This window comes from Doryrhamphus excisus, chromosome 11 (genome assembly GCF_030265055.1).
Source record: "Doryrhamphus excisus isolate RoL2022-K1 chromosome 11, RoL_Dexc_1.0, whole genome shotgun sequence".
Lineage (NCBI taxonomy): Eukaryota > Metazoa > Chordata > Actinopteri > Syngnathiformes > Syngnathidae > Doryrhamphus > Doryrhamphus excisus.
Window position 1 is genome coordinate 2,625,749 of NC_080476.1, and position 12,170 is coordinate 2,637,918.

The 12,170-nt window shown below is 42.2% G+C and overlaps 1 protein-coding gene across 2 annotated transcripts in view; it reads left to right on the plus strand.

Moving 5' to 3' along the window:
* Positions 1 to 12,170, plus strand: part of doc2b (double C2-like domains, beta) — a 132,098-nt gene that overhangs the window by 72,018 nt on the left and 47,910 nt on the right. The window contains exon 5 of one of the 2 annotated variants that reach the window (XM_058086314.1): positions 5,492 to 5,515. The exons of the other annotated variant lie outside the window; for it this stretch is intronic. Coding sequence (XP_057942297.1) covers positions 5,492 to 5,515 — 24 coding nt within the window. The remainder of the gene's footprint in view (positions 1 to 5,491; positions 5,516 to 12,170) is intronic. 2 annotated transcript variants of the gene reach the window in all.

Below are 12,170 nucleotides of genomic sequence, written 5' to 3' on the forward strand. Positions count from 1 at the left end.
AACACGCAGCCATTATTGTCTACATAGCTGGCAACACTAGTACTGGTCATGAGTGCTCTGAGTGCAGGGAAGCTGCGGTTCACTGAGAAGGAACATGAATTCCAACTTGGAATTGAACTTTGACATTGCGAAGCAGATACTGCAAAGCGGATGTTCACTAGGAGTACTACTCACCCGCTATTGACACAATACTAGCTGTGTGTTGATGGTAAATATGTACTGCAATACAAAGCTGTACACAACGTATGCAAGATATTATTATATCTTGCATATTATTATTATAATATGCAAGATTTATTTCTCTAGCATTGTACCTTGACAAGAGGGGTGTACTCACATTTGAGAGATACTGACATACTGATACTGACTTGGCATTACATTTATGTGTTTACAGGTATTTTTGATTTATTTCTGTTCCGATAAAAATGCTCATGAATCAGACACAGTCTCAGTGCTCAGTGGAAGGTCTGAGACCTGCTAATTCCTCGTCGCCTACACTACAACCTACCTTAACACGCCGCTGCCGTCTTTTCACTCGGCTCGTTCTCCTGCGGCTTGCCATTTCATTTCCCAGCACACCCACACTAACACGTTCCACAGAACACAAACATTCCCACTTCCTTGCCCGCGAACATCTTCCTTGTGCTTGTGTTTCTTCACTTCAATACCTGGCCGTCAAATGAGGTGAAATACATACTACCAGTAGAGATAGATAATGTTGCTGAGTGGCAAATGAGATGTGTCGAGAGAGCGTAACCTTGGCGACCACAGCCTAAAAGGTGGTGGGATGCAAATTTTTTTGTAGTCGCCACTAGGAGTGTCATGTTTCGTTCATTCATTCATTCATTTTCTACCGCTTATCCTCATGACGGACGGTTGTAAGGGGGCTGGAGCCTATACCAGCTGTCTTTGGGCGAGAGGCGGGGTACACCCTGGACTGGTGGCCAGCCAATCACAGGGCACATATAGACAAACAACCATTCACACTCACATTCATACCTATGGACAATTTGGAGTGGCCAATTAACCTAGCATGTTTTTGGAATGTGGGAGGAAACCGGAGTACCCGGAGAAAACCCACGCCTGCACGGGGAGAACATGCAAACTCCACACAGAGATGGCCGGGGGGTGGGATCGAACTTGGGTCTCCTAGCTGTGTGGCCTGCGTGTTTCTCATTCAGGAAAAAAAAAGTATTGTGCTAACTAATAAATAAATAAATCACATTGAATATATATTATTATTATATTATCATATATGTGCTTGTTTTCCTTGTCTCTCATCTCCAAACAGGCAGGAAGGGAGTTCACTCTGTGCATTGATTCAGCGCTTAGTAGATACTTCATTTAAAAATAAGATTGCAAAGCTAAATGCCACAGGGAATATTATATCGATATCATTATCATTATATTGAGCACATCAACACGGGTGAGCCAGTATGTTGAATTAATGTTAAAACCTCACACCTAATGTCACCCCTACTGAACGGATGGGGGCGGGTGGGTGTTTTATGTTAAAGGAGAAAAATGTAAGCCTTGCAATTCTTGTTTTTCTATGCATTGTCTGTGTTGTCTCACGTCGTGGTGCTAATGCTCAATGAAAATTAGTCATGGAAATAATGATTATCTTTATCTTTATGCTGCCAATCCCGATAATCCATGAGTGAAATCAGACAATACTGATACCGTTACCGATCACATACATGCTTTGTTAATGTTTACATGTCAGAATCAGAATCAGAATGGCCTTTATTGTCATTGTATTGTACCACTAGCTCAGGGGTGCTCATTAAGTCGATCGCGATCTACCGGTCGATCGCGGAGGTGGTACTGGTCGATCGCTGGTCGATCGCGGCGTGACATTAAAAAAATATCATCCTAGCATCAATGCCGTCACTTGATTGATATACAGGGCAGCCATTCAGATGACAACTGAATGTTGCCCTTCGGGCGACCAATCAAATCAAACAACGTCTCTAAGTGCAGCAGAACTTACGATGTCAGCCTATCTTCCATCCCCGTTACTTGATTGACATACAGGACAACCAGTCAGATGACAACTGAATTTTGACCTTTAGGTCACCGCTCATGCGTAAACAACGATGCAAAGTGCTAAGCTAGTCGGCGAACTGCGAGATTTTAAGCCCTCGCTAAAGTTTATGGTCACTAAAATGAGTGAAGGAGCTGGACCAAGTAAAAAGGCAAAAACTGGACCAAGTAAAAAGGCAAAAAACATATCACTTCCATACGGATATGGAATATTATACGGATATTATGATACGGATATTATCCATGACTGATAAACATTTGGAAGTGTGCTTGAGGCTGGCTATCAGCAGCTACTGTCCGGACTATGCATCCCTGGCTGGTTCAATTCAGTGCAAGTCATCAAAGTAAACTCAGGTAATTACAAAAAATTTAAATAGTTAATTATGTGTGTTTTGCAATATTGGCTCATTTGGTTATGTAAGGTACATCAACATACATTGTACGTACAAATAATCCTCAATACATTTGAAAATAAATAGATGTTTTGCATTTTTGTAGTGGGTAGATCATTTTGACTCGGTCATTTTAAAAGTAGCTCGCATGCTGAAAAAGTGTGAGCACCCCTGCACTAGCTACTATCTTAGGTGTCACCAAGGTTTTGTCTTGTGAGATCTACTTTTACAAAAGGAAAATGGCCAAGAGCTACTCATTTTTGTACCATTTATTTTCATGGCATATTTCAAGCCAAAGAAAGCCAATATGTTTGTTTTACCAAAACATGAACAAAATGCTGGTGTCCACAACTGACCTTTTGTATTTTACAATGTATTTATTTCTAGTCTTCTCATATTATTAACTGAAAACCTTCATGAAAAGCAGGTTTATCCACCTCTGCTGGGCTCCTCCAGCCACATCCGCTGCCTTCTGAGCCGCAGATGCAGATGACTCCCTCTTCTGTGCCCGGAGAGGTGACAAAATGCCAGCAGTCGTCATTCATCAGCTTGGCACCACTTACTCAAGGCACCACTTACTCTCAGAAAAAGAGGTGTGAAAGAAAGAGGGGTCATCAACATTAGGGCCATATATGTTGGCAATGCAAAATTTTACATTGTCAACAAATATGTGAATTATTATATATCTACCTTCAACGTCTGTAATATTGTTGTGCAGTGTAAAATTGACCCTCCTGCTAAGTATATGCATATGTGGAAACTGTGGTGAGTGAAATGTATGGGCAGCTGCTTTGGAGATGTGAGTCTCCTGCAATAAGACAATGTCTGCTTGGATATTCTTTAGATGGTTAAACATTTGTTGTCTTTTTTCTCGAGACCCGACTCCCCTGACATTCCAAGTGACACATTGCAATGAGGACATCCTAGACTAGCTTATGGTGATGTGTGTGTATATATGTGCAAGTGTGAAGTATATGTACCTGTAGGTAATGTAAGCATATACATTTAAATATATGCTTAAATTGCACATAGGCATATTATAATGTAGTCCTCCTGATCTGACTATATATGCGTATGTGGCAGTGATGTAGGATTATGTGTAGATGTACCGTATGAGCCACCTGTGTGCATGCATGTGTGTCTTTATGTACAATGTTGGCCGTGGTCTTAACACCTTAACACCCGGGTGGCGTTCAGAGGCATCCTGACCAGATGCCCGAACCACTTCATCTGGCTCCTATCAACGAGGAGGAGCAGTGCCTCTACTCCACATTTTTCTCCATTTTTTCCCAGATGACAGTGCTTCTCAATCCATCTCAAAAGCGGGGGTCCCAGCAGGGGTCCCATCTCGGCCCGCATGTTTCTGGACTGTACATTTTTTGCGGCTCGCAGCAGAGGGCACAACACAGCGAATGTTCCTCTTGCATTAAAAGTGCTACGTCATGTCAGGGGCACTGAGGCACATTCACCACGTACAGATGCCCAAATTTTGCCCATATTTTGCAGGTAGACAGCACGCAAATACAAGTGGGTTGTGACCCGCGTTTAAGGGAACCCAGCCACCATACAAAGGAAACTCATTTCAGCTGACCTTGTCCCTACTACCCAAAGCCCATGACCACAGGTAAGGGTCGGAAAGTTCAGTTCTTCACCACAATGGACCGTTGCTGAGTCTGCATCACTGCAGATGCCGTACCAATTCATCTGTCCATCTTGCGTTCCATCTGTCCCTCACTCATGAACAATACCCCAAGGTCCCGAAATCCCTCCACTTGGGGCACCATATCACAACTGGTCCAGAGATGGCACTCCAGCCTTTTCGGGGCGAGAACCATGGACTCATGGACCATACCAATTACCAGTAAATGCACCATTACGCCCCTATAAATCGGGGTTAAGATCAGGGTGGACGCTAGGAAGTCGACGCCACAGGGCTTAGTAATCCGCAGGGAAATGATATTGATTATTGATACACCTCAGCCTCTTCACGCTTGGCTGCAAACTGATCCAGCGAGAGCTGAGGACCACGGCCCGATGACGCCATCAGGACCACATCATCTGCAAAAAACAGAGACCCAATTCTGTAGCCACCAGTCTCCTCCTTGACTAGCCACCACAAGTGCACAAAACACATGGTTGGGACTGGTTAGGCATAAACCCACACCAGCAGGACCCTGCTGAGTGGATAGATCTGGTCCAAAGTTCCACGACCTGGACCAATACCACACTAGTCCTGAATCTAAGGTCCCACTATCCAGCAGACGGTCTTCTCTGTATAGTACCTCTGAATAAAGGCTGAGGAGTGTGATGCCGCGATCGTTGGAACACGCCCTCTGGATTCCCTTGGAAACCATCTCTCTGGTCTCTAATTCAGACACACCACCCTCAATGTCGAGTGGATAGAGCTGGTCCAAAGTTCCACGACCTGGACCAATACCACACTAGTCCTGAATCTAAGGTCCCACTATCCGGCAGACGGTCTTCTCTGTATAGTACCTCTGAATAAAGGCTGAGGAGTGTGATGCCGCGATCGTTGGAACACGCCCTCTGGATTCCCTTGGAAACCATCTCTCTGGTCTCTAATTCAGACATACCACCCTCAATGTCCATGCAATTTTGCAAAATCCTATCAGCCAAGACAGCCCAACAGGACCCAGAGCCTTGAGGAACTCCAGGCGGATCTCATCCACCCCCGAGCCACACACACACCCTCTATTTACTACCAATAAGAAGCGAGAATGTTGCCCAGTGACAAATGGGGGAATGTGGAGAAGGCGCAACCTTGGTGACCACAGCTTGGGAGGTCAATGAGTGGCCATCTGTCTGTGACAAGCGGGGCAAGTGAGAGGCCGCTTGAACTGCTGACAAAGATTCCAATACGAAGGAAACATTTTTTTCATATTCTATCGTATGTGCTTGTCTTTATATTCGGTGTCCTTGTTTTATTTTGCATCTTTAATTTGACATAATCATTATGTTGTCTCTTCCCACCTTTTTCTTCTTTTGCATGCTTTCACTCCGCCTTTCTGTTGCCATTTGATATGTGCAAACAGCTTCCTGTTCCCAGATACAAGAAGGTAAGTGACGAATATCCGTAAAAAATCCCAAGCAGTTCCCTTTCGTTTTATATAAACAAGCGCATCCACACCCTGTGAACCCTGATATTCAACCTCAGACCCCCCCTCCCCCCTTACCAAATGTACTGAACGTGCTCTTCTGTCAGACTAAAGCACTATATATCTAAAATCAATGATTAATAGCCGAGGTTCAATCAACTAATCGCTGGCATTTGTTACACTACAGCCACAAATGGTGACAGGCACATATACGGGCGAAAGAGGGCCGGGAAAGGTCAAGCAATTTCCAGTTTAAGCTGATTAATTTAAGCTTAAACGGCATCCCTACGAAGCAGACAGCTCAGCCTGGTGGCTGCATTGATTAAATGTGGTTGGAGTGGGTGATGTTATTTAGGGTTTGGACTCATTTATCCTGACGTGTTTGCACAGCCAGCAATTTACTGATTTTCCCTACAAAGCCTGCTAGCCGAGGCTATCTGGCAATAATTGGAGAGTTATTTCCTGAATGTGAAAAGTCATTATACAGTATCTACAGTATTAAACTGTAATAATGAGATCATGAAAGGGAGCTTTTTGACCACATGGTCATTTATGAACAACAGAACCAATGTTGTAAGAGCGGCGCGGAGCAAACTGTTCATCCTGCATTAGCAATTCACTGATTTCCACTGCAAGTAATGCGAGCTAAGACCATTTGGAGATGATGCCTGTGTGGTAATTGCACACAGCCGCAGTTGCAACTTTATTTACCTAAACTGCAGCGAGGACGGGGTGTTGGTAGCAGGCAATAATTGAACTGGAGAGAGGTTGGTATTTCCTAAGTGTGAAAATGTATACGTAACGAGGGGAGTCACAAAATCTCAAGATATTAAATGTGACACGATTTTTTGTTCAGAAAAAAAGAGTATCATGGGCACTAGGCTTGGAACAATAATCATTTATGAATTAATTAATGGGTTCATTTTGCCGGCCTTAATGATATTACCATGTTTATTTATGTACTATGTCTTCTTTTGCTCGTCTTCACATGCGCATTGGTTTCAGCGTCTTGGCACGTTTGATCAATAGAACAAAGGCATCAATGGAGTGAGCTCGGTCATATAGTCTATTTCTCTTGGAGGGTGGAGGCGGGGCCGCTATCATACACATAGAGTGCAGAAGAGTGTAACATAGTCGCCAACTAACCAAGACAGCACCTTCAATACACCTGAAAGTTAATTTAAAGTACACGTAGAGGTAGATAAAGTCGATCCAAACATGGAGGTTGCAGACAGCTTTACTTGCTTTTGAACCAGCATTTCCAGTTAGTGAAAATGGTTATGTTCCTGTCCAATGTAAAGGCAGATTGGCCAATTATTAATACCAGATCTAGCAACATATGAGGATAGATTGACTAAATATGTGTATTTACTTGGATGTTGTACCTGGACAATATGGATAAAAGCTACATTAGGTTGGCTTTTTTGACTCTGCACTAATTAATAGACAAGCAGTTATTTGCTTTTGTAGACCAGGTACCCGGTGCCTACCGAGGACTTGTGGTTGATTAAATGGAGTATGTAAGGAAGCTACATACAAGGCACTGGAGCTTGTGTAAAACTGAGCTCAACAATGGCCGCATTCTCTCCATGAGCGCCGCCAAGGCAAGGGTCTGCTGTTTTGTGCCGTGTGCAATCACAAACCAGTCATCTAACCACTTTGGACCACCTCTGCTGATAAAAATCCCAAATCAACCCATGTGCTGTGTTTTTCTACCCAATCAATATGTCCCCGCGTGATCCCTGCTGGCGCCCCCCGCCACACCAACTCCACTCCCTCCCTAAAGCCTCGGGATCATCAACGTTGACACTCGTCGGTGATGAATTGGACCCATCTACCGGCTCTCCATATTACCCGCTTCCATCACTCGGGCGCTTTCGTCAAGTGGCCTTGACCGGACACCTGCGCTGATCCCGTATGGCCCCCCCAAGACCAACCTCTGAACATGAACCCCTTCATTAACACCAGCCTAGCATCGTCCGGTTCTGAATGAAATCACTGATCCCCCAGCGCGCGCACACACACACACACAAACACACACACACACACACACCAAGCATTTTGTGCAGCTCACAGTGACTGATGCGTGGCCGCCCGCCTGCACTTTGCCACAGCAGTGAGGTATGATAATGAAGACGTATGCCGTGCTGATCGGGAGGCCGATAGTGACGCGGGAAATCAAAGCAACAGCACGATTTCCTCGCATCGGGCAATCACACACAGCACCAAACAAACAAGCGACAACACACCCAGATTGAGCAATAACTGAAGATGATGAGTCACAAATTATAGTGACACTCGGTACAAAGAGTGTCACCCTCTGCCAAGGCTAGAAATTGGACATTGTCATAAATATCCACCTCCTGCATGTGCTTTATTTTGGACAAAAAAAAACCTTGGATGTATCTCTGTTGTTGTTGTCAGGATTCAAACCAAATTGTAATCACTTCCTTTGCCCTCTTAACCATGTCTAAGTATAGACTATAAATACACTACCTGACCTGTAGAATGGCAGTCGTACACATTCATACTTACCAAACCTTTGTGTATATCGACATTTTCTCATCAAGATTCACACATAAATCACTGGAAAGTTAACAAAAATATGAAAACTGCCTAAAGAAACTGAGAAAAAGTTGACACCTATACACTGTTTTCTTTCTTTCTTATTTTCTTTCTTGTTTTTCTTTCTTTCTCATACTTACCGAAGTACGAGGTGATATGACCACACATAATGTCATTGTATAGTCATATCACCTCGTACTTTGGTACGAGGTATATGTCATTATCTGTCATTATAAAAAAAAAAACCCAAAACAAAAAACCTTGAACTGTATTATGGAAAGCAGGAAGTGAACAAATGTAACAGTTAGTGATTGTAAAAGTACCAGATGGAGGGGTAGGATTTAATAAGCTTTGCTTCTTCCTACTCCTTTTGGACATGTGGAACTGGGAACTGATTATGGGATGCACTCAATTGGAATCTGATGCATGTTCAAATGAAATAAAACCATTACCATTATTTTATTAGCAATGGAAGCACAAGCTAGAAAACCTATGTGACAAGAACAGTAATGCAGTGGAACCATGGCCAGCATACCTGTGTTAGCATGTTTTCCAGTTAGCATTCATTCATTCATTCGTTTTCTACCGCTTATCCTCACAAGGGTCGCAGGGGGTGCTGGAGCCTATCCCAGCTGTCTTTGGGCGAGAGGCGGAGAGAGAGAGAAATTTGGCTGCAGACCCTCCTAGCGCACTACATGAGTGTCAAACAGATTTTTCAAGACTGGGCCGGTAGATCGCCATCCACAGGTCTCCCAAAAAGCTGTCCGATTCCTCCATTACACTTGTGCACAATGGCAATCAGTGTACTTGGAAACATCTGCAGCAGATGTTAACCCTATGTCCCCACACATCTGACACATAATGAACGCTGGCTGTATTTAACTCCCATTAGTTTACACTCCAAATCACGTTAAATTACACAAATACAAACGTCAGCAACAGTATCAAAAGGAAGGATGTATATTGATAAATATAATGGTATACAGGTATTGTTTTGATTGTCATATACAGTGCTACCTTGGATTTTTACATTTTTACATCTCTCTGATGATTTTTGCATGAACTGCTAGCTAAAATTGGAGTTCCAGCTGCTATTGACGGGCTGAAGTCCATTGTTGTGCTAGCATTAGCCGTTTAGCATGGAACTACCACAATGGTGCACATTAGCACTCAAAGTCATCAAATCTTACCATTATGCATTCCCACATTGTATCAGCATTGGGGAGCAAGTATGAGGTGAAAGAAAAAGGGGGAAAATACATCCATACACAACTTTGCAACGTTTGATGGTGCGTTCAATGACCCTCAAAAAAGTAGGACAAATCGCAGCTCGCATTAGACATTCAAAAATTATTTCTGATAATAGTTACAGTATTTGGAATACAATAATATAACTGTAATATAATGATTACTTTCCATTGCCATATGTGTTAGGTATTTTGGGTATTAGGTATTTTTCCTTCATTTTCATGAAGGAAAGCTGCATTGAAGCAATTCTTGAATAATAATCTGTTCTGAATGTTCTTAAATAGGCTTTTTACTCACAAACATTCAGAACTTAAAACCAGTATCATAAATAAGCAAATCTTATTTTGAGCTGACACTAAAATAAAAAAACATCATGTTTGTGTCAGTGTGAGAGGTCGCTCACATTTTGTATTTACTGAATGTTTGTGGGTGACTTTAAGAGCTAATATGCTAATAGTAAAGAAAAATAGTAATATAAAAATATGCTTGCTGACTGCATGTTTTTAAATAATGGCCCCAAAGTTCCCAAATTAATATTCTTTTACATTTTACATTACATTGATGTAATTATTGTTGTAGTTGTACATTAACTTGTTTATCACAAAAAGATTTCCCCTACTTATTATACATAAAAACATATTTCTATCTACGATTAAATGTGATTCATTGTGAGTTAAATATGGACGAACATGTGATTAATCGCAATCAAATATTTTAATGAATTGACAGCCCTAATTTTAATGATTGTGTTTTAAAAGGGAAATGAAATTCCATTGAGTTTGTAACTTTGACTATTGTCCTGTTCTAAAATAAAATGTGTTTTAGGAATTTTCATTTGTACATTTCATGAAGGAAAGGTTTATTGTGGCAAGTGTTTAATAATAATTCTCTCAATGTTCCTAAATAGGCATTAATACTACCAAACATTTAGAATTTACAACCAGTACCATGAAAAACCAATTCTTACCTTGAGCTGACACCGTAATTAAAAAAACAAAACATGTTTGTGTCAGTGTGAGAGGTCTCACTCGCTCATATTTTGTATTTGCTGAACCTTTGTGGGCAAGTTTAAGAGCTGACATGCTAATAATAAAGAAAAATAGTAATACAAAAAAATATGTTTTTTGAATGTATATTTTTTAAATAATGGCCCATGTTAAATTGACATCCTTTTACATCAAATTTGATGTAGTTATTGTTGGAGTTGCACATTGAATCGTTTAGCACAGAGATTTCCCCTACTCATTATAAACGTATTTCTATCTGTGATGAAATATGATTCATTCAGAGTTAACTGCACACAATGTGATTAATCACAATTAAATTATTTACTTATTTAAATGAATTGACAGCCTGAAAATATGTATTAAATGTTGGGGGTCCCATGAGATCTCGTATCATGATGTCACAAGATTGTGAACATAGACTATGAACTATGAACTATGGTATTACTACTATGAATGATAATACATGTAATATGGAAGTGAAAGGGTGCCAGGCATTATTGGACATTGGTGTTGCCAGCATCGGTGAGTGACGTGTGGATGTTGCAGATGCTGCAGTGTGTGTTAATATTCAAGCAGAAGCCGTAGTAATTCTACAACTGATCAAAGTTTCTATTCATCAGCTCAGAACACATCGATTAATTACTGGTTATTAATCACCATCAACCAACATGAACAATGGCAGCACCGGGACTGCTTGGAGCAGTTTTCCAGTGCACCGTGACAGCCACAGGAGGTGGCCCCCTCCACTCTATCGGAGCATCGGGGCTGCTGTGAGCGTCCTCGAGGTTCTGGATGTTGAGGGACTGGCTTGGCTGACACGTCTCTTCAACATTGCGTGGAAGTCGGGAACAGTACCTTTGGATTGGCCGACCGGGGTGTGTTCTATAGCCGGATCACACTCTTCAGCCTCAGTGGAAAAGTTTATTCCAGGGTGCTGGAGATGAGGGTACGCCCGTTGGTCCAACCTCTGCTACAAGAGGTTCAATGTGGGTTTTTGTCCCGGTCGCATAACACTGGACCAGCGTAATTCGCCCAAACACATTTACCTGCTGCCATGGGAATTTTGTCCCAGGCTGAAAACCAAAACACAGTGGTGCATTTTATTGGTATGTTCCAATCCCCTCTTTGAGTTCAGAATGCTACTTCCAAGCTCCAAAAGGTAGCGGGTGATTGATCTATTCTAAGCCGGTCTTATGATTGATTACGCATGAGCCAGACGGCGAGTGGACATTCTGATGCATGTTGCCCATCTGCCTTGGTCATCTGTCTGCAACCCTCTTAATTATGATCAAGCCAGTATCGAAAGAAAGAAAGAAAGGAGGGAGGAAGGAATGGCTGAAATCATTTGAATGATACAAGTGTGATATGTAGACATGGCGGTCATAATTGAGCCAGGCTGCTCGGTCAATAAGAGGAAATAAGACAGCAGACAGGAGGAGGGTCACGGCTCGCACGGATATTGGAGTCGTATATTGACTCGGGACAGCAGTACAACAGCTGAGTGTCTCTCATTGAGCCACGCAAACCTTTCTATAATATAATACATATAATATAATATACGTATCATCTAGAATAATACATTCTGGACAGAAGTGAATCAAAGAAATGTAAATTACGGGGCCGCGCGGTGGCCTAATGGTTAGCATGTTGGGCATCTCTGTGTGGAGTCGGCATGTTCTCCCCGTGCGTGTGTATCCTGTTGGGTAAAAACTACAAAACAAGTAGGAGAAAAAATTAAACACAAAACACTGTTCGATTCCCCGCTCGGCTATCTCTGTGTGGGGTTTTTCATGTTC